This window comes from Ambystoma mexicanum, chromosome 13, assembly GCF_040938575.1.
Source record: "Ambystoma mexicanum isolate Mex_15411 chromosome 13, UKY_AmexF1_1, whole genome shotgun sequence".
Taxonomy (NCBI): domain Eukaryota; kingdom Metazoa; phylum Chordata; class Amphibia; order Caudata; family Ambystomatidae; genus Ambystoma; species Ambystoma mexicanum.
Window position 1 is genome coordinate 133,540,315 of NC_090938.1, and position 24,213 is coordinate 133,564,527.

The 24,213-nt window shown below is 43.8% G+C and overlaps 1 protein-coding gene across 1 annotated transcript in view; it reads left to right on the forward strand.

The window, feature by feature from the left end:
* FKBP5 (FKBP prolyl isomerase 5) overlaps window positions 1-24,213 on the forward strand; it is a 569,315-nt gene that overhangs the window by 85,220 nt on the left and 459,882 nt on the right. Inside the window, exon 2 of the mRNA XM_069633443.1 lies at window positions 10,289-10,425. Within this exon, the coding sequence (XP_069489544.1) occupies window positions 10,312-10,425 (114 nt within the window). The 5' untranslated portion in view covers window positions 10,289-10,311. The remainder of the gene's footprint in view (window positions 1-10,288; window positions 10,426-24,213) is intronic.

Here is a 24,213-nt window from a genome sequence, read left to right on the forward strand (position 1 = left end):
GTTGGGACTTTGGTGAATCCTAAAGAATTGCACGGGTTAGATAAACAAAAGAGGGTGGGATACCGTGTCAAACCACTGTGTGCCTCATCCCCACTCCCCGAAGGCCCCTCACCCAGGTGATCCTCCCGCACTGGTCCAACCCCAGGAACTGGATCCAAAAGCGATGGCTGTGTCCTGGCCACCTGGATGACAAGTCCCAGAGGACTAGCGGGAGAGACACCTTTTGGTTTCTCACACTGCGGACACCTCAAGAAACTATGCAACATGTTTGGCCATGGCCAATGGCCATGGATGAAGGCCGTAGCTAGTGGGCCCAAAAGAAAACTATTTGTAGAACATGTGCAATGGCCACGGCCGTATGCCATGTCTAGTGGGCCCTGAGGAAACTAAGGTAATGGTAATGTTTATTTATAAAGCGCCTATACACAAGGCAAGTGTTTGAAAGCGTTCAAGGAGGGTGGGAACAGGGGAAAAAATAACAGTTGTTCAGAGCCATTGAAATTCTGAGATGAACATAGTCTGCAGAGGCATATTAAGTGCATATAATACAATTAACAGTTGAGATACAATAAAATAGGCCTGACAACGATTCTACAGTTTTGCCAAGTGCAATTAAGGGGTTAAGACAGTGGAGAACAGATAGACGATCTTCAGGCACAGCGCATTTTGATTGTGCAAGTGCACAGACGGTTACATGGACGGGGGGGTCCAAGTGCACCCGATTGTTGGAGATTGGGGTAAGTGCAGAGTGAGCCACTCTCTTGTGTCATTTCTTAAGTGCAGTAAGGGTGAAGGGGGGAGTGCCGGGTCCTGAGGCAAGTGTGACAGAGGACTGGTGAGGGCGCCAGGGACCTGTGAGAGCCTGAGGAACACCCGGCGGCCAGTCAGCAAGCTGTAAGGAAAAGGGGGCATCGAGGGAAAGAGCAGAGAGCTAGGTTAGCAGGGTAGAGGGAGAGAGAAGGAAGAAGAGAAGAGGGAGGTCTTAAGGAGTTTTCTGAACTTAACTAGATCAGGCTCAAACCCTTGCAATTAAGATGATCAGATTTAATACAACAAACCTCTGAAATTCAGCACCCGCATTTTAATCAAGTACACCTTGTAGAACAAAAATGCGTCACACTAACCAAACATTGATAGGGGCTAGTGGCCAGGAGAGGGCCCGTGAGGAAAAGAAATTGAGTAGAGAGGAGGGACCATAGAAAGAGCAGGGTTAATGGTTAAGGTGAGTGTTTGTGAGGACAGTGAAGACTTTGGGATTTTCGAGCATTATCGGGGAAATACTGGGGAAATCCCACAGGCATGGATAGTTCAATGCCGCTGTATGTGTAGTTTGTTGCTATCATCGGGGGGATATTGGGGAAATCCTGCAGGAATGGGGAAATAGTGACAAAATAAGTAATTTTACACCTGGAGTGATCACATCTCCTAGGCAGGGGGTAATGGATCTCTGTGCCCAATGCCATGACTAGTGGGCCCCAATGAAACCTATTTGGGCAACATGTAAAGTGGCCATGGCCAAAGGCCATGTCTAGAGGGTCCCAAAGAAACCTCAGAAAGCATGAAGGAATGGGTTAGCGTCAGTGTACGCATCAGCAAACCTAATGAAGGTCGGTATGTTTTAGACAAAGTTGACTGTGTATTCATCTACACTAAGCCTGCTGCCCACCCAAGTCCAAGTCTGGGACAGGAAACGCAGTCACCAACTGGACAACTGCATCTAGAAAAGGATTCAGGCTGTTGGTCACATCCTCAGCATTATGCGCCTAGAAGGCCAATAAGCCAAAGGGCCAAACATGTCATGTTTTGGCCCTTTGGCTTGTGAAGGTTGGTGTGAAAAAGGACGCTGCCAAAGAATGGGTTGGGGCACCTCTCTTATAATATGTATGTGCTCACGGGCCTTGCAACAGGAACACACCAAGTTAAGCTGGTCATTACTTCTATACATCTGCTGAATTTCAAGGGTTTTGTTGCCGTAAATCTGGTCAACTTAACTGCACTTTAACACTTTGTCAGTGAATATATGTATGAATGACATTTCCTCAGTTTGATAGAAACACTTCCTGTAGTGGTAAACAATGCCTTACAGAAGCCTTAATGACAGGGAGGAGTGAAACATCCTTGGATGCAGTCGCTTCTCCCATGGTGCCCATGGTGCAGCCACAGTCCAATAATCTCCCTGGGTGGTGCACCACAGGAGCATCACATGGGGAGGGAAACCTTTCATGGGATGAGGGATGATACCCTAGGAGAGACACAGTATATTTCTACCACTGTCCCAGCTTCCTCACCCTCTTACCCTCTCCGGAATTCTGGAATCTGTCATACTCCTATGTATGTGAGCAAAGTAGAACTTTGTCCTCCCTTTGATGAATCTGACTGAGTCATCATTGTTTCCCTGGCGCTGACCACCTCCCATGTGGCCAGGGGACAGCAGCTCCTACCTGATCCTGACCCTGGGGGTGGCTATATGAGGGAGGATCAAATGGTGGGGGGACAACCTCTGGAAGGATGTCATGGCTTCATTGGATGAGACATTGTATCCCCCATTTTTCTTTGAGGATAACCCTCCCATACCTAATACCCTCCTGGCCTATTGCCATATGTTTCCCCATCCTCCTATGAAGGATAGTAAAAGAAACTTTCCCAAAGCCCATATGCCAACCTTACAGATCTGCCTTCTGAAACCTATTAAAACACCTTCTCCAGTTCCACCTACCAATCATCCAGGACTGACGTGCCCTTGAAAACCATTAAGAATGTTTATCCAAGTTCAATGTACACGTTGTCAAGAATGGACTTCCTTTGACAGAATTATCCAAATGCTGGGATGAAGAAGAGGAACCGAACAATGCAGAGCAGAGAAAGCCACAAGCCCAAGGATCACTCTAGTTGATAAACCTGGACACCTGTGACCGGGAAATGTAAATAGCAGAAGCAGAGTGTCTGAGTCTGCTGCTAGCAGGAGAGAGCTGTGCCTCCGCATGCAGATCGAGAGACGGAAAGGCTGAAACCGTTGTGGTGGAGCTAGGCGACTCAACGAGCAAGAAGAAGGAAGCTGACACGCAAAGAGGACAAACAGTGGGAACGCCAGGAGCCAACAATTGACTCCTGTGCATTCACAAGTGTCAGAAAGCAGCATCTAACTCACTGGAGCCAGGAACAGAGCAGAGGAGCCCAGGCAAAGCCGTGAGAGACGGGAAAGCCAAGGGGAAGCAAACTCCAAGAAGGAAGCAACCAAAAGACTGTCACCGGCTGACTGTGGGAGTAAGCAGGAATGCCAACAAGAACTAGTGATTCCACTCGGAGACAGCAGAATCACTGGGGCTTATCGACGGCCACACCGAATGGAAGCATTAGTAAATAAAGAAACCAAGAGAGAAACAGCGAGAGAGCTTCATGTTTAAAGGGGAAATTAACTGCAAGTGAAAACCCTACAAGTATGTGAATGTATTCAGTGCAAGTGTATGGGAAACGCGGACAGGATAATATATTAAGAAGATACATTATCAAGCAAAGTAAATGTGCAAGTCTGTCAGAAGGCAGAGAGCCCTTATGAATACAAGAAGCCCAGGCAGGAGAGGATACCAGGTAATTACAAGTGTGTGAATACAAGAAGCCCTGGCAGGAGAGTATACCAGGCACATTCAAAAAATGTACAAATGTTTAAGAGGTCCTGAGAAGAAATATCAAGACTAGGAAAAGGACTGTGATAACCAGGAGTAAAAGGGTCCTGAGTAGGAATATCAGGACTAGGAAAAGGATTGTGTTAACCATGAGAGAAGTCACAAACCCTGGCAGGAGGGTATACCAGGTATCCTGAAAGAGACAAAAGTACAAACTGAGACATTTATGTGCATCAGTGTTGTTACTGGACAAGAAAGGCATAAGGAACTGTTACTTGTGAAAATATCATAAAGTAAAGAAGAATTACGGGACCAGGCAACCACCCTCCGGAGCAAGGATCCTTATCCTTGAAAAACGTATGTACCGAATGAAGAATCCGGGGAAAAGGAGTTACCCTCTGGAGCAATGATCTTTATCCTTGAAGAACCTTTGAGTTGGAGCTATTTATTCTTCCTTTTTGAACACTTTTCTAAACCACCCAAGGTTAAAGGCATCGCCATCTTCATCGTAGAATTTTGTTTATAGGTTCAAAATAGAACTTTGGACATGGGACAGTTTTTGTTTTGGACATTATGACACATACAGATCATTCGTTTTTGTTTATATGGGGAAATTCCTCTTGGAGTAGGGTCAGAGATGCATTTTCCCACACCCTTTTATTTTGAATAAAAGTATTTACCCAAAATCATGGTACACTTGTGTCTGAGTTTCATTCCTGACTCCTCACATCCCCTTAATAGTACTGATTAGAAAAAAAAACAGTTATGACATCTTAGAAAAAATGTACTCGGACGAAGAAGATGCACAGAGTACAGGAGAGCAAACAGAGGAACCACAGTGAGCAGATTAACCTATTCCATCTAGCTGAACTCGGCAATGAAATAAAAATGAAAGAATGACTCCCTGGAGGATCCGTGAGGTAAGGCACTGTGTCTGCTGGAGATGCCGAGAAGGCGGGGATGCCCAGGAAGAAGCAGAGTGGAGCTGGTCCTGACAGCGTAAGGAACGGCAGGCTGGCGGACGCAGGCAACAGGCAGTCCTGGGGCTTGGGAAGTGCAACGGCTTCCAGAAGAACCGTTGGTGCTGGTCAGCCACCGCAGGCCAAGCAAAGCCTCCCCAAGCACCACAAGTTCCAAGGCTGACGGGGGAAACTGGGAGAAGGCAGACGCCCTGACGAACCAGCAAAACAGGTACGCAGAGGGGCAGAAAGACACTGGTTACCAGAGAAGGTGGTGGCAAGCAGACAAGTGGGAAAAATACCCCGCACCTAGTGTCTGGGACCAACTTTCACATCTATGATAATATATGGTAGTGCTTAGTCCCGAAAACAGGCAAGCCTGGGACTCTCACCCATAATAGAAATACATTACTTGCTCATCCTCATAGTCGCAGTACCTGGGAGAAAGGTGAGCCAGGTTGACTGTGCAATAGGTAGTACTTGGCAGGAGAGTACACCAAGTCTACCTAGAAAGAGGACTGTTGAAACCTGGCAAGTCGGGGACTCGCACCCATATAAGAAGGACAATCGTTACTCTTCTTCATAGTCACAGTACCGGGGAGAAGAGTGAATCTGGTTGGATGTGCAAAGGAAGAGAAACCTGGGTAAGAGTGATAGACCTTGGGATTGGTGAACATGGTTGCAACACTAAGAGAAGGGAGACATTCTCTTGGATCTTCAAAGAAGTCAAAAAGAAACCAGCGGAAGGGAGTCATTCCCCCAGGACTTGTGAACACTGTGAGAAGTCAAGAGAAAGGAGGCATCATTTGGAACTTTCATTTATGAAATTGCACAAGGACTATGAATGATACACTTAGAAGATAACCCCTTTGCACCTTATATTGTGTTGTTAGTGTGAGGGTTAGAGTTAGGATTTTGATACAACAGTGGACTTATTTTTATTTTGATATCCTGACAGACTCATGTAAGATTTGTGCTGAGGCAGGGAAACCCCTCTCAGCGTTGGGGCTAGTGAGTCCTTTCCCCAACCCAACTTTCATTTAAATAAAAGTCTGTAGCAACAGAAATGGCACCTGTATGTTGATCTCTCTCTATTGCACCCTCACAGACGTCATTAGGTTAACAAAGCTTTCGTCTGAGGCAGTTATGCCATAGTTTCATCAAGGTTGCTTTCCTATACATCTGTAAAAGGCCCAGAATGGACTATTATAGACTTTCCAATTCTCTATAGCTCTGATAAGCCCAGGGATCTCTCAGTGCTCCTGGTGAACGCACCGCTGTCACTGTGATAATTGTTCGATGTTGAGTACCTTGCATTGAGATTCTCACGGGTGGCTTGCTCGATGTTTATAACATGCTACTTGTCGAGGACTTCAACATCAATGTGATTGATGTCAAGACACTCACCCTCAATTTCCTTAATGTCCAGATTACATTTTTCACTGCCAGAGCCAATTGAAGACAGTGTTAAAGACCTGCAGCCCACAGAGGGCACTCAGCCTATGCAGGATAACATGGCAGGATCTACTCCATCTCCACCTAATCCTATAGCCAAGTCGCCTTCAAGTGTTTCACAACATCAATCAAGGCCAGATTGCACACCAAGGGAAATGACTCCTCCACAAAGTTCGCCTCCAAAACCACCTCCTAATACTGACATCAAATCAAACTGCAGTACATTTTTTCCCAGATCACCAGATTGTATTATGCCAAGAATTTCTCCTATAGATGATCTTGACAATTTTTCAGGAGTCTCCAAGGGGGCGGCTACGAAATTGGGAATTACACCCACTCCTTCTCGCCCTCAAGCTTTTTGAGTCTCTAAATCCTGAAGAGCCATCTCAATCATTAATTCCTTTGATCCCAGAAATTTCAGAATCACTAAAACACCTTTATGGTACCAACAGCTACATTAGAGAAGTCCTGGCGGAAGACAAAGTATTGTGCTCCTGAATTGGATCCAATTTTTATGCGCAAAGATCCAGCTAACATTTTCACTGTCTCTTAGATCAGAAAGAGGTTCCCTTCTTCATCACCTCAGGATCCTCCAGACAATGAAAGCAGAAGAATGTTTCCTTGGGCGGGACAATCTGCAATGCCTTCTCGAGTGCAGCGAGTTCCAATGCTCTATTGGGAAAATATGACAAATCCTTGTGGGTTTCTGTCCAAAGAATTTTGGAATGGTTGCCAGAAGACAAAAGTGAAATCATTTTCGAACTAGTAAAAGAGGGTTGTATAGTGACACAATATCATCAGCATATCTACTGGTGTTGTGGACTTGTCTGAAATAACAACTGGCAAGGACTGGTGAAAAGAAGATCTGCAAAGGTTAGGATGACATTTCTGAAGGTAGATGGTCAGCAGAAGATTTTGTATTTAACTTTCTCAGGCAATGCTCTTACTGTCTCACATAATGAGGAGTAAGTGGTGAGGATGATACATGAGGAAGAGACCCTGAAGTAATTTGAGATAGAATAGAAGAATATGAATACATAACATCGTTTCACTCCTCCGAGAAGTAGTACTTACAAAAGCTTTATTCCTCTTCCCAGGGTTTACACTATCATTAATCCCAGCATCAGCAGCATCAGCACCAACAAAGGTCTTAATAGCAGTGAAGAGGCAAGGGAGAAAAGCAGCCAGCGACAGTAGCGAAGTAAGCCTCGTCCTTAGTAATAGTGACTGCCTTCAACTTCCCCTCGTGCAAAGCACTCATTTGGGAGGAAGTGTGACTGCCAATCTGCCAGCCTAGCAAACATAACAAAAGTCTCCTGGGTCCTCAAAAGTGTACCAAATGGGTGTTCTCTTCCATTCTTCTCTTCTCTAAACACCCCTGCAAGAAAAGGGATAGCTCAATGCCATTAGGTCCGCTTGGTGCTACAGGTGAAAAGCACTCCTGCAGAAAGGAGCCAGAGAGGAGATGGCAAGGCAGGAATAGGGGAAAGGGATTTACTCCCAGTATTTTCTGCTTCACAGAAATGATTCGGATGAAATAAGAGAGGTTCAGATTTAAATATAGTAAACAAGAGTATTAAGAGCGAAAATGTCAGAATGCTCTCTCATCATCAGATCTTTCTAAATTTGATGGAGATTGAATGTTCTTCATAGACCTTCAGGACATATATTTTCATGTGCCCGATGCTAGGAAGCACATGAAAGTCCTCAGATTCATAGTGACCAAATCGCAAATTAAATCAGTTCAAAGTCCTGCATTTGACCTGATAGCAGCATCAATGATTTTCCCAATGTACATCGCAGTAGTGCCAGCACTTCTCTGAAAGACAAAGAGCATCTTTGTATACCCTTCCTTTGATGACTGGCTGGTCAAGTCACCATTTTACCAACAGACCCAATAGGAATTCTAGACCACCCCTCATCTCATATCCTTAGTAACCTGGCTCTTCATATGATTCCCCAAAAGTCAAATCCAATCCCTTCCAAAAGATTCACTTCATGGGAGCAGAGCGAGATATTCAGGCTGCAATAAGGTCTCTCTACAAAAGTATGCAATCTTCTGTCTGAAAGAAGTTCCTTCTCCTAAGAAGCATTGCCAAATCTTCAGTGAGGTGGATGTCATCCCTGCTGGATTGAGTGGCCTCATGTATTTTCAATGTTCTTGTCACTAGACTATACATGAGACAGTTTCAGAAATGTGTATGGGATCAGTGGCCCAAACCCCTGGGATCATGGAATGACAAATTGATCATCTTCCAGAGAGCCCCTGAATCCCTGAGATATTGGTGTCATTATCACACTCTTCTCAAAGGGGCCGCATTTCATAAAGCTCAACAAACTATTGCCACAAATGCATTCCTGGAAGTCTGGGGAGGTCACACCTAATGACCCAAAGGACTTGTTTGGATAAGAATAAAACGTATCACATCAATATGTTGGATCTCCGAGTGGTAGATCCAGCTCTAAAGGCCTTTTCCCCATCCATAAAGTAAGCCAAAGTCTGGGTGCAGGCTGCAACCTGACCAGCATGTATTATCTGAACAAGGTCAGATAACCTGAAGGACCCCTCCGCCCCCATGGAACCTCAGCTAATATGGCTTTTTTCGCTCTTGTTGATGACAATTCAAATTCCTGAACAGGTCCTTCCTAGGAGAATACTAAACATGTTCTCGGGTTTTTTTGTGACAGCTGAACATATCAAATGCGCAAACGTTGCCTCCAGGCATGCAGAGCAGAATAAAAAAAATGAATGCTCTTTTAATTAACTGGTCCAACACATTTCTCTACCCTTTCAGTCAATGGCATAATGATCATGGTTATCCCATAAGAGTAACAGTCTTAACATCTTTGAGCTTCTTTATGGGCAGAGCGGTTTTGGCCCTGTCAACCTTGCAAGAATAGGATTGGAAATTATCCAAAAACATGAGCCTCATAGAGCCTAATGCCTGGAATGAATGGTGAATTCATGAGCTGGATGCAGAATGCTGGAGAGCTATCAGGATATGTTAAACGCTTACCATGCCACTGACAGCACCTGCACAGTGATGCCAAAAGTCCTTCTGTCAAGCCAAAACAGATGGACCAAGTACATGGTACCATATATAACCCCTAAAAGGTAGTAGAGCAACATTTACATTACCTACGTGGTTAACCTAATGTATTCTACTAAACACCCAGCCAACATCATCTGGATGAGAAACATGAAAGCAAATATGTGTGTTGCGCTGCATGCTGGTTCTTTGCAGCATGCAGTATGATACCTGCAATAAATATCGTCTCCTAGAGCTGCTCAGTAAATGCCAAATCTATCTAGGAACTTCTACTTGCCTCTGAACTCTTTGAATTACAGCAAAGGGATTTCAGGCAGCTTGAATTGTGTATCTACATAAAACAGTGAAAGCAAAAACCATGCAGCAAACATGATCTTAAATACCCATGAGCTTTAGATAGAGGGACATGGGAAATGCTGGACTGAGCCCCTATCATTTCGGTTCTCAAGGAGGACTGAATGATGAGGTTCTGCATGCGATTAGCAAACATGTAAAAGGTCACAGGGATTGATGCTACTTGTAAATGATGCATTCTATAAAGAATACTCAATATTATACATGATTCAAGGGTGTTGGTTAATGACTTCCATGCCAAGTGGTGGGGCAGAGAAAACCTTAATTAATCCCACAGGGGATCTATTCATTACAAGCCATTGCTTATGGTATAAAGAAGTCAACGAGGATGGGCCAGAGGCTTGAAACCTGTATCTTAGCAGCCGGTGAACACAGTTTGTATGCCTATTTTGATCAGTTGCCTATTACAGCTTGAGTCAGATTCTGCACACAAAATAGGTAGTAGACTGACTAAGAATGTTTGTCCTTAAAATGTAAACACTGCTATGGTCATCCAGCCTGCCACCTTCAATCCTGCAGACTCAAGTCTGCTGGACTAAATGGGCTATATGGACTAATTCACTTGCTACAAAAGTGCAGGACAATGTATTCTTAACTGTCAATATGTGAGCCTTTTGCTTAGCGACAGTATTGTTTTGAATAAATGGGGAATGTGCGATGCACAGCAAGTGTTTAATGTCATATTATCTGTGCCCACTTCATTCAGCAGGCGTTGTCTGTAATTTGCAATTCTCATACAGTACTCCTAACTCCATGTGCCTGTAGCAGCTTCCATCTAATGTTGTGTGTATGATGAGATACCAAACCCTAGTGCCCAGTCCCACTCTGTATTGTGTTTGTTTTACAGTCGGTGGTCGATGGTGAGAGGCGATGACCACGGACGACCCAATGAAGAGTGAAGTGGAGGGCCCCCAGCAGCAGCAAATGGCCAAAGCCAGCCATGGTGTGGATGTAACACCCAACAAAGATGGTGGGGTGCTAAAGGTAAGATGGGCAGTACATCACTCCAATACACCAAGGCTTCCACAATGACACAGCAGAGGGAGACAGGAGACCGGTATGCTGGGAATCTCCAACAGTAAGTCACTGAAGGCGATTCCCAGGAGTGGCTGCAGAGTGACCTTCAAAATTGAATAGACCGGCAGACAGTGATATCTTGTTACTCATTACAGCACACCCTAGTCTGCTCTATGTTCCTTATTCAGGGTTCTGTAGTTCATTCCTTTCATATATCTATGCAACAGACCTTAATACTGCTTTTTGCTTTGGGTTTTCTGCCTACATTCTGACTCAGTTCACAGCATGTGTGACCAAGCCTGCCTGGGAGGCAGTGGAGCACTGTATCTTTGATAACAAAGAGGAGAGATTAGTCTGTGTCAATGACTTGTTTCTCTGCATGGGTCTATGCCAGTCAGACAGACCATCATATTTCCTTTATTTACATACTATGCAGGCATGGGACTTTTTCTGCACAATGTTACTCTCTGTTCAGCAGAATGAAGGGGGATTTCTGGCAAAGTTTAGGTTCAGGACCCATGTGGTACCCGATGCATTGAATGAGTGGCTCACACCATGAACCATTGAGGAAATGCAACAGTAAATCAGTAGGACGTGGCAGTTTGACCAGAATGCAAAAGATTGCTAGGAGCAAGTAGAGAGGGTAGATCAAAGTGTAGTGCAGTAGCATCTCATGTCATCCTAGTCAATCGGAATTGATATTCTCAGGGATCACAGAATTCATTCAAATCAGACTATAATTATTCAACTGTCTTTTGCTATGTTGTTTATATGAACACTCTGTACAGCTCCTGTCCCGAAACCTGGATTATGTATCTTTGATTTACCTCAAAGATAATTTGGCACCAGAATTCACAGTTAGCCAGAGAAAAAAAGAACCAGCTTTTCTCTTCTGCTTCGAGTTCAGGAAAATACCTGTCAGCATGCGAGAGCCAATTCTGAGTATGATACCTGCAAAACTGCACAAAGCTGTTTCCCTTCAAAATCCCATGTCCATTTATGCCTGCTGGAAGCAGCTTAGGGATTCTAATACTTTCTTGGAACAACAGCTACCAAGTGGCAATGGCCAGGGCCATTTAAGCCATTTCTTCAGCCAACTATCTGTTCCTTGGAGAAAGGACCAAAGGTTTTAAAAATACACAAATCAGGCCAGAGTAATGCCACGCATCCTATTCTTTAGACGTTTGTATAATCTGCTTGCAAGTTCTTATCTCTTAAATAAGCCCCCCTGGGTCAAGTAACATGTTGCCTTTGCGCCCCCTTCAGCAGACTTTGCTGTTTAAGAGATAATCCAATACCCATTGCTATTCGTGCCTTAAACAACCACCTAGATTTACCTCACCCATTGACCAAACCTGTTCTTGGTGTTCCTATTTAATACACGTCCTGTTTTCTTTGGGATCCTGCTGCCTGGCTGAGAGGGTCATTCTTGAATGTCCAAGTAATTCCCCCCCAACCCCTCTTCTAGCCGTCTCCACTCATTTTCCCCCTTTCCAAACCTGGGCCCAACTTGTAAGAATTTTTTAAAAATGTTGTTAAGCTTTATATCTTAAAGAATATTTGCTGCCTGCATGTTAGCTTCTAGGAGCAGACTCTATATTTGCGTTTCTAGCTAGATGTAATTTGACAGGTTGCGGCTGAGCTCTTTGAGGGGATTTTTTTATAAGCAGCTTTTAGTTACACATAAACTTTACATACAATATAAAACTTATATTAAAATTATGCAAACATAAGTAACATAGAAATTTGTTTGATCCTATTTTCAAAAAAATGCCAGAATTTCATCAAAGCAATAATGAGCGAGATCTGCTTCCTTTCAATACAATGCACCAAGAACTGCTCTGCACAAGAAAGAAAGCATAACAGTGAACAAATTGACACAGATGTACACAACAAGCTGATATGAGTTCTGGGCCTACTGTTAATAAAGGTTAATAGTTTCCAATTGATTCCAATTTTTACAGAAAAGAAAAATAGCGCTTCAACATAGGAATACCAATATGAGGCCCTGTCACCATCAAACTTAGCAATACATTTAAGATTAGTAGTAAATACATACTTCCAATAGCAGGGCAAGGAAATTTAATTTGAGATTGTTGTGGTTTCACAGATATGTATTAGTGACATGCGGTAATATATATTTATTTTCCAAAATAATCTTTGTGTTCTTAATTATGTCCCAATTCTCTGCTTTCTTAATAAATTTGCGTTCTCATTTGCTCATAAGCCTAATGCCAATTGATATCCCAATCTATTAATTTGCCACCGAGCAAACAAGAAGTTAATTCAACAAATAACACCTATTTTTACTCAGTTTTCAAAATTAAAGCGTATTTCGGGACATGCATATAGATGTCATTTTAGATAAAACGTACCTTTAAGTGTGGATGCAACAGTGCTCTAGGATTTTAGGCCTAATTAAAAATGTACAGTCTAAACAGAAGCACAATTAGTTATACATAGAATTTTCCACCATATCTTTGCTTGAGCAATGCCAGTGGTTAAGATTCAGTCTAAACCTTCCAGCCATCACCTCTTTGTTTTTGCTTCTTCAACCCGAGTGGGACGGGTATGCCCAGACGTGGGTCCCGTGCCTACTGGGCCTAGAGACCCAAGCTACTCCTCGCTGATGAGGCCCAACAAGGCCGACACATGTTTGGGGATGCTCGTGGTCTCGTGCAGAAGGAATGTGACCTAGGCAGTTCGGGCTGGACTGCCCCTTTTGGGGTGGGACCAAGCCTGATTTGCATATGGTTTTTCCCCTTCTGTAATGGCTTGGCAAGCGAAGAACGATGGTCTGGAAGGTTGCCCAGAGCAATGCCAGTGGTTAAGATTCAGTCTAAACCTTCCAGCCATCACCTCTTTGTTTTTGCTTTGTCACCCCGAGTGGGACGGGTATGCCCAGACGTGGGTCCCGTGCCTGCTGGGCCTAGAGACCCAAGCTGCTCCTCACTGATGAGGCCCAACAAGGCTGAAACATGTTTGGGGATGCTTGTGGTCTTGTGCAGAAGGGATGTGACCTAGCAGTTCAGGCTGGACTGCCCCTTTAGGGGTGGGACCAAGCCTGATTTGCATATGGTTTTTCACCTTCTGTAATGGCTTGGCAGGCGAAGAATGATGGTCTGGAAGGTTGCCCAGAGCAATGCCAGTGGTTAAGATTCAGTCTAAACCTTCCAGCCATCCCCTCTTTGTTTTTGCTTTGTCACCCCGAGTGGGACTAGTATGCCCAGACGTGGGTCCCGTGCCTGCTGGGCCTAGAGACCGAAGCTACTGCTCACTGATGAGGCCCAACAAGGCTGAAACATGTTTGGGGATGCTTGTGGTCTCGTGCAGAAGGGATGTGACCTAGCAGTTCGGGTTGGACTGCCCCGTTTGGGGTGGGACCAAGCCTGATTTGCATATGGTTTTTCCCCTTCTGTAATGGCTTGGCAGGCGAAGAACGATGGTCTGGAAGGTTGCCCAGAGCAATGCCAGTGGTTAAGATTCAGTCTAAACCTTCCAGCCATCACCTCTTTGTTTTTGCTTTGTCACCCCGAGTGGGACGGCTATGCCCAGACGTGGGTCCCGTGCCTGCTGGGCCTAGAGACCAAAGCTACCCCTCAATGATGAGGCCCAACAAGGCCGGCGAAGAACGATGGTCTGGAAGGTTGCCCAGAGCAATGGCAGTGGTTAAGATTCAATCTAAACCTTCCAGCCATCACCTTTTTTTTTTTTTTTTTTGTCCCTCCAGACATAGTCACGGGCTGAACTGGCCTCAAACCCTTCTATAACAAATTGCACTAGATTTGATTATAGGCCAATATAAAGCCCTTCACTCTATATCCTCCATATTGTTTTTTAAAATTAGTAATAGATGCCATATTGGATAGAGCATTAGAAACGTGAATTTTTTTTCAATACCTCACTATTTGTTTCTGTGATAAAAACAGACAAGTGTGGATACAAATAAACTAGTTCCAAGTTAGTATGGCCCAAGTAGATTATTTTAGTTTTACTAAAATGTATACTTGGAAAAATTTTCTTGGAATATTCTAACATGGCAAACATAGATCTTTTAATCCCTATGGATGTGTGCTCCAATATGAGGTTATCATCCACATAGCCTATCCATGAGATTTGAATGTTACTTAATGTAGGTGAAAAATCGTTAACTTCTTCTAATACTTGAGGCTTATCAGCGATGTATAGATGGAAAAATAAATGTACAAGTATTTACCTTGCTTTAATCTGTTGCTGGTTTTATCTTCTGTGATGGGCACCTGAAGCTATCAGAGTTTATTGTTACACTAGCGTCATTATACAGCTGATTAAGTAAACCCTGCGATACCCCAAATATATAATTTACTCCATAAACGATTCCTGTTCACACTGTCAAATGCAGCACTATAATCTATAAATGCTGCATAAAGAGGGGAACCCTCCCTCTGCGTTGCCCTTTTGATAAGTAATTTTAAAAGCAACATTTTTTAATTGGTTGAATGATCTTGAAGGAAGCCAGATTGGAAAACACGTTATTGGTTGAATGATCTTGAAGGAAGCCAGATTGGAAAACATGTGATAATTATTTTCTTCCGCCCACTTGCTGAGTTTGTTAAAGAGTATGGAGGAGAATATTTTGCTTGGGGCGCCAAGGAAGCAAGCATCCTATAAATCCAAGACTCTGCTCTATCGCCCTCTGAAAAATAGGACCAAAGAGTGACTGTTTCCCCGTGTTAGGAATCTGTTGTAACTAACCATTTTTAAAAAATATTGATATATTTTCCCATAAGGTTGGATAGACTTAAATCACTACATTAGCCAGCCTGTCACGGCCGGGCGCTTGAGAATTGTTAATATTTGTGATGCATCTATAAATATCTTCCATCTGGCGTGGATTCACATGCTCAGGAATATTCCCTGTCGTCAGGCTGGAAATCCTCGGTAAAAGAAAAAACAGTTTCACTTTCACTTAAAAACTCGATAGACAATAAATAGTTGGTCATCTTGTCTGACATTTGCCATCTTTCGAAAATGTAGAAACTAACAGCCTTTTCAGGCCGAGTCTGTGCAACGTCTCTTCAACCTTTGAAGGGTGAGGAGGTGGATAAAAAGCTGGTAAAGATATTTTCTATGTTCAATGGAATTCAGACAGTACCTTGGGAAGGAAGGAGGGGGCGAACCTCAAAACTACCCTCTCCTTGCAGAATATAGTAGGTGGTTTGCCTGACAAAGCTTGTAGCTCACTCACTCTGCAAGCAAAAGTGATGGCTACCAAAAAAACTGTTTTCAAGGTTAACAACCTGTGAGAACAAGAATGGAGAGGTTCAAATTGAGCTCCCATTACATTTCACCAGAGCACAAGATGCATTGATGGCTTTTAGTGCCATTCTTCCAGCAGAGAATACCCTCTTTGCCAGTGCATCATATTTCTTATCCTCTTCTTATCCTCTTATCGTCCCTATCTGGTGGATGTTTGGATAAGCTGCGTCCTTGATGTGGAAGTAGCCACCCAACCAACAAAAACTCTGGTGTTAGGTGCCTGGAAAGGAGGTCATAGTCAACAGAAGAAGTTCTGTACTTCTTCACCATCTCCTTGTTCACAGCAGGACTGGTATCAGGATTTACCAGTTTTCCAGAATAGGGTTCCTTAATGCTATATGAAAGGGCAGCAGAGGCTGTTTAGGAGGGCCTCTATACAAAATGTCTGTAAGGTCATCCTGGGCAATGCCCTAGCAGGACGCCCCAACCCAAATACTCAATCAGCCTATTCATGACCGATCTATAGGCCGCATTTGAGTGAGAGGATATATCTGGTGTGTCAAATTCAACCCCAGGCTTCTTTCAGACAAGTGACTAGGTCTTAAAGCTGGATTGGTGCGAGAACAACTCGAACAACTTGATTTCCAAAACGTAATCTTCTGTCATCTTCCTCCTCATCTTCTTCAAAGGTGGACTGAAAGGATCTGAAAAAATGTGTCTTCGATTTGGGTTTAAAACTCAAAGTTGTCATTAAGGTCAATGTGCCCTTCGACTGACTCCTTCAAGGAGGAAGTCACAGACCCGCTTTGCTTTGATGAAGTCTTCGTAGTTGAAGCTACACGAGATGACATCCCTGAGGTACTCAGACTAGGGTTTTTGGGGGCACGGGTCAAAGCCTTGCTGGATTCCTTGCCGCTCTTGAAAGACGCATTGGGTTCAACAGCCTTTTTAGGCTCTTTCGTTGGACAATGAGGGGCTGCCTTCGAAAAGACATGCATCATCTCTTCATTAAACTTTTCCCCTTTGGCTGCAGAAGCGGTCTTATAGGGACAAAGTATCTGACGCTTGTCAGGTGATGAGTCGGAGGATGAGAAACAATGGCGTTGTTTCTTCAACTTCTTCCATGACGATGAAGAGGAAGAATGACGGGAATCGCTCCTGTATCGTGACCATTTAGAATGTCGATCGTTTCTTGGGCCTTTCTGGAGACTTGTCTCCAGTGGAGCTTCTACCTTCACAGGATTTTCTCTTCGAAGGTGTGGAAGACGGAGACTTGAAAACCGACCGACCTATGGTGAGCTTCGAATTTCTCTCGTTCAAGGCCTTGCTGGTCATCGATTGACTTTGTGTTCTTCGGCGTGGCACCAGAGACAAATCAGTGATCGACATCTTTGAATCACAGTCCGCACATCTCTTGAAGCCTGTTTTCGGCATAGACATCGTGAAGAATTTTACTCAAAAAGGATAAAGACGTTAGTCGAGAGATTCGCCGAGTCGAGTCAGACTGTTCAGAGAGTGTGCTGTGCATTCGGAAAAGCGGATCTGATGCAACGGATGCAGTGCATGCTAATTATACTGCCATCAATGTCAACGTCCGGACGCAGGAATGGTAACCGTTGAGGGACATCAACTTGATGCCGCACAGCAGGATATAACTATATATTTCTAAGATGAGGAATCTGTGGGAGGACACAGTCCATAAGAATGGTATTTTTAATACTGCATCATTGTTTTGATATTGAAAAACCTTAGGGCAGGATTTGCGGGGTAGATCCTGATGGCATCTGTTTCTTTATCTTTCTACTTCAGAACTAGGCAGATTTTATGCAAAAGCACAGACCAGTACCGTACAACATATTCTTCATCACCGAATGCAAGCGACTTGTTGATGTGAAGGGCCTCTTTTCTGACAAGACAATGGGGGACGCAGCACTGGGTTGGGTACTGCTGAGGGCACCAGTGATGTGTCCATTTGGTTCCTCTTGCTAAGGTAAATACCCCTTCCTATCATAGTGGAATACAAACCTAAGAGAATCACAACATATTTGGAAGTGATTCAGCTGTCTGTTTAGCCTGTCACCGTCTGACGCTCTGCAAGAGATTTGCCAGGAAGGCATCTACATTAAAGTGGGCATAACCAAGCTATAGGTATTTGCTTGTAATATTATTGCTTGTGCTCTAATGATCATGATCTCTCTTGCAGCTGGCTACACTGCTATGCAGCGTCAGGTACCTTAAACCATGGAACATTATTTGTGGCTTAACCACAAAATACTGTATGCCCTTTCTATAAGGACCTATTCTGATTTAGAGCATGTGATGCAACCTCCTTCTTTGGAATTCTTATAGTTGGATCTGTGAAGGCATCATGAAGCAAGACACAGACAACACATTCAAAGTTCAAAATAATTTATTAACTCAAATGTCAGGATGGGTGAAAGCCTAACTTGCCCTATGCTAAGGTGGGTTTTCCCTACCTGAACAAAACTAAGGAAAGTGTGAGTTGCAAATATGATTGGGTAATATCGCGTTGGATTGCCAAAGTTCTGTTAGTAGCTACTAAGCAGATATTAAAGGTCTGGAAGACAAGAAAGAAACCCACAGTAGAGGATTGGATTTTAGATGTGCAAGTTCTATCTAAATATGAGAAGACTATGTTTTATAAGCAATGCAAAGAAGCACTTTATGATGAACAATGGGGGAATTTCAAAGATTTATATGGGTAAACCATCTTGATCGGAATTGTGTAATAGAATGGGTTTTCATCACGTCTAATGGATACATTTTGGGGGGAGGGTGCTTGTGTTATGTTCTCTTGTTTTGTGTTGTCTGTCATGTTTGGGAATATCAGGCCACTGCTCATGGCTACGTTTTTTAAATGTGTTGGGGTTAATATGTATTTCAAGGTAATTGTTTATTGTATTCTTAGATTCAGGTTTATGTTGTTACCTGGATGATAGCCTGCTGGCCTAGTACCATTTGCTTTGTACTTGATATGTTTCTTTCTTGTTGAAAATAAGAAATAAAGTTTGGAAAAAAAGAATACAAAAAACAAATTCTTTTTTTTAAAAAAAAAAGAAAGTTCAACTTAAAAGTCTGCCTGTGTCCAAAACCTATCCTTGCCCTCACAACTAACGCTAAACAACAAGTAGGGATGTCAACAGTAAAGGAATGGTGATCAAACAAATTTCTGAGCTTCTTGCAGCTCCTAGCTTCCTTTTCAGCTCCCCTTCCCAAGTTCAAGAAAGTTCCACAAAAGTCTCGAGATTACCTTTCTCAAGTTCAAAACAGTTCCACCAATCCTTTGGTTCCATTCCCCATGTTCAAGGCAACACAGTTCCACAAATACTTGGGGCTCCCTTCCCCAAGTTCAAGGCAACACCGTTCCAAAGAAAAGGGTCTTCAAGACAGTATCGCAGTACATCAAGTCTCAGAGTTCCCTTACCCACGACTACAACTTGCCAACTTATACTTGGTTTCAGTCTTTCAATGTTCAACACAACTCCAGACCAACTTGACACTGCTTTTGGTTTGAATTAACAGTTCACATAAATGACTCCTTCTTGGTTTATTTCAACAATGTCTTTGGTTTTCACATTTGAGGGTTCCCTGGTCTAGGTGCAGTTGTCAGACCATACAGTCGACCCACTACAGGTCACACAACCAGGAACCCTAGGCTTTTCAGCCCCACAGAGGTTCTTCTGTATTTGCTCCTGTGTACAGACTCCCATTCCCTTAACTTTTCCTTGCCGGCCTCTTGGCTTTATGTGAAGGCACACACTCTCTTGGCTTCTCCTGGTTAGCCTCTTGGCTTTGCCACAATGTGTCACATATCCTTTGCCAGTCTTTGGCCTTATAGTACTGTATTCTTGCATAAAGGTCACTTTGTGGTGGTTTTATTTCTTCCCCACCTTTCTGTCATGCTCTTTCGCAAACTTCTACAATTGCTCTCTTATTTCGTATGTTGATTTTCAAATGGGCACTGTCATATTTAACTTTCATCAGATCGTAGCTTTGCTCATATAGTTTTCATTCAGTTCGGTATTCAAATGTTTTCATTCAGGTCGGCATTCAATATTAACAAGGATTCACTTCCCTGCTTAGTTCATTTCACCCGTGGCTTCGAGTTTCTTCCACTTTGTACATTTAATTTACTTTATTTGGCATTTGTCTCACTTCCATGCAGCCCCTACGAGCACCCCGGTTTCATGCCACATCCCTTTTCACTCACTGGTCTTTGACGTTCTTCTCGGGCAGCTGCATTGCTCCACCTCTCCGCCTGCTGATTTGCTTGTAGATTCGAGCCCCACTCGCACTTCAATTGCTTCTCTGTGCTCGCCGGCAGCTCCGCTTCCCTTCTGCAGACACTGGCAGCAACTTTGTTTCTCTTCCTTAGCCTGCAGCTCCAACCACAGCTATCCGACCTCAGAGGCTCCCACACCTGTGAAATTCTAACGGCCCCCTTTGCCCTGGGATCCATAGGTCTTTGGGCTCTTCTGCCATTGTCCTGGTATCCCTGCAGGACCCACCACAGCTGCCTCCTCTCAAACAGGATTCCCTGCTGGTCTCTAACACACAAGCCTCCATGCTGCTCTCTTTGATGCTCTTTTTCTCTCCTATTATACACCTGCAGCCACTTGATAGGTTGCAGGTGTGAGTTCCCAATTGGACTTGCCTGGCTGCAATTAGAGGGACATGCCTGACCTTCACAGTATTCTGCAGGCATCTTCCTTGTCCCAGTAATAGAGTGGTGAAATGAGTTAATAATGTTCACTACTCCTAGTCGTCTCTTCCTCGTCTCAGTACTGTCATAGGTGGAATGTGGGAAAATGAGGTAAGATGTTTTACAGTAGCCCATATAGGCCAGGGGAGGGTTAGGTTGGTTCTCAATCGGAAAATGGGGATAACATGTCTCGCCTGTGGGTACCCTCTTCCCATTACTCAAGGACCCTCCACCCAGGTAATCCTCCCTCGCTTCTCCACCCCTAGTGTCAGGATCCAAAAACAATGGCCTTTACCTGGCCACCTGAGAAGAGAATCCAGTGGGAGTAGGAGTGAGGATACTCTCAGGTTTCCCACAGATCTACATTAAAGTAACAAAAAGAATAACAAGGCTGAAAACACTCATTTTAAAAAAATCATATTTCCAACATTTTCCATTTTCTACACATTCGTTCTAAATGTAATGTGGGGGTAGAACCACCCGCACACCCCACCTTAATATCTTCACCAACCCAACTCACTATCTATTTATTCTGAAAAAACGTGATTAAAAAAATTCACTGTTTTTCGACTTATTTTTCAATTCGTTTTTTTACAGGCGATACCCTTCTAGTTTACCTTGTCATCCGCAGTATCCGGGTATTAAGGTGTCATGGAATCCCTCCAAGCTCTCTGCTTACAAACAGATTGTTTCCTCGTCTTGGACTGTAAAACTTTTTTTTTTAAAAGACTATCAGATTTACGGATAACTTATTTTCTTAAAGCACACGCAAGCAATGCTGTACTAAAATGTCTATGGGCCTGAAACTCAGTACATGCCCCAGTAAAGCACGAAGGTACCCCCTGAATGAACAAAAGATACAATGCGTTTTTGGACAGTTAACGGCGGCTATGTAATACAAATCTTCTTCAGAGAATGATGTGAGATTGAGTGATTTCACTACCTTTGCAATTGCGGCCCTGATCATATGTGACCAAACAAGTGGAACAGTTGCTGCTGGTCTAATGAAACCAATAGCTCTCATGAGGTTGTACCTCTTATATTAAGCCAATTTTTCAAACGCTTCTTTATAAATGTAAACGTTCTTTGACTGAGGCAAATGTTTACATATTTTAGAGGTATTTCAGTGTCTTAATTAAGTTTAATATTTCTGTTGTCACTCCTTTAATTAACTTCTCAGCTAACACATCTGTCAGTAAAGGTCCTGGCACCCATATGTCACAGTGTGGCATCTGAAGACCAATACTACAATATGTCTAAAAAGGGCTTTAATGGCTTTTTTCCAAAGGTTTGGTCACTGACAGAGGTCGTGGCTGGCAAAAACACATTGAGATGTTCTGATTTAAGTGAAAGTCCATAACTACTTTCAGAATACATTTAGGGTGGGTGCAGATACCCCCTTTTCCTTGTGAAAGATGAAACACTGAATGAGTCTGCAGCTCACTCACTCTGTGGGCATTCAAGATGGTGGCCAAAAATGCTTTTTTCCACGAAAGGAGCCTTCGGTGTACCCAAGTCGTGGGTTCTCGGGGATGTATCCATAAGAGCTGATAGTACCACATTTAATACCACCACGAAGATTAGGAGGCGATTTCCAGGAGGTCCGAAAATGAGATTTGCATGGCCACAGTGGGGCCACCAGAATCATACTGGTTGATCTTTTGAGCTGGTTCACTGTCTACAGTAACACAGGGAGAGAAGGGAAGGCATACAAAAACTGAGCATCCCAGGGAAGACAGAATGCATCCTGAAACTCCTCCCTCCAAACCCCCCAACCCCCATAAAGCAAAAAGGGGACCCTTTCTGTTTGAAAATGTCCACCATATGACATACCAACAACAACCGAACATTATGAGTTACCTACTGAGAAAGCTCCCATTCTTTGGTCTTATAAGAAAGCCTGCCGAGGCAGTCCACTTGAGTGTGCAGTTACCCTTCATGGAGAGAGGCTGAGGGGTGAATCCTGTACTGGATGCACCACTTGCAGTTGAATTGGGCAAGCCTGCATAAAGGGGGGGGCCTCATGATCCACCATTTGTGCATGCCGGAGAGATCCGTAGTGTTGTGTGTGGAGGATGATTTTGGGAAGGAATGAATTAATCGCCAAGAAAATGGCCTTTAACTCAGGAAGTTGATGTGTTTCTCCTGTTCCACTGAAGAACACAGACCACATCAATCTGTGGTGATCGTCAGGAAAGTACCCACAAAGGAATTCCCCCCTCCATCCTCCCAATGAAATCTTTTTTGACAGGGGAACTGACAATGGCACGAACTTCGGTTGGTTTCCTGTTTCCAAATGGCCATCAGGCTAAACTGCAGGATCCTCATAAAGACTTGTAAAATGGACCACCAGGATGCATTGATTACATCATGCCTAGCGTCCTATGAAAAACAGCTGGGGCCATGGATGCCTCTAGGACCGGGGCATCTGTGGACCTGAGTGCTTTGATTCTCACTCGTGTGGGGAACACTCTCCTTTGATGCACATACCTGAAGCGGTCAGTATATTGAATGGCCTGAGCAGGGAACAAAGGAGATCGTTTGAAGGTGACTGAAATGCACAGAGAGATTCCCACCTCCAGTGTGGGGAGACAAAAGCTGAGAAAAGTCATCTTGCTTGGATCAACCAATCATCTAGATGTGGATACATGTGGATTCCCTTCGCCCCTAGATAACTGCAGGGTTTAAACTTGAGAGGAGCTGGGAGCTATTCAGTGCAGGCTTGTACTATAGAAGAGCCACGTTAGCTTGACACCAACAGCTACCAGGAGCTGCTTTTGGCTCCCCAGGCCAACTGATGCCGAACAAACACACCAACATTAATTTAACATTTGGGACAATCTATAACTAAACTTGAGGACACATATATACAGCATTTAGAGCATAGGGCATCGTAAATAATGACCACAATGATATTTTTTCACCTTATTTGGAGGTTAGATTTGCGGAACACTATATACTAGCACTTCGGTTTCTCTGGTCGTTTGGATAATGCTGGATACCCAAGAGCTGCTTTTAGCTCATTCCTATCCAATCTTCATTTTATTCCCTGGACTGTCCCCATAACCTTTGTTCTGGAAAACCGCAGGTATTTCCTGTGGAGAGACCAAATGGGGATATGCATGTAGGTGTTTTGAAAGTCTAAAGCACAAAGCCATGGTCTGGAACAACTGCAGGTCCTCAAAAGGCAAGTAAGGTTTGTGATCCTGAGCTAGGGCTCCACAAAATAGTGTAAGCACTTGACTGGTGAAGGTGCCTCATTGCAGTACACTACATTTCATAAAGCATTAAACTCTTTTTTTCCTTCCCAGAAGGCCAGACCTCTGGGAAAGAGGCTGAAGAAGCTGACTTGCTCTGGGAGACAGCCACCCCCTTCGCCACTGTCTGAACGGGGGATGGGAAAAAGAGAAAGCTTCTCACTGAGAACCTGCCAGTATTCAGCCTCATGTTTTTAGTTTTTCAGGGCAATTTTTGGGGTGTTTCCTGAATCTTCACCTCTCTGAGAACATTACGCGGAAGGGATATCATTGATTTACCTTGGTGTCCCAAAAGGAGAGCTAAAATAACCCCTGCTTGAACCTGTCCTGCTCAGGGCTATAGTTTGAAGTAGGGGGATACATTCAAGTTCAAGCTACTAGCCATCCATAAAAAAGTTACTCGCCACCTCAATTCCATACAAACACACAGCACACCAGGTCTTATTGGCCAAGAGTAAAATAGCACTAGCCAATGGCTAGTGGCAAGTGCACATCTTTTACGCTCTGGTTCCAAGAATTCAAGGACAATCAACTCCT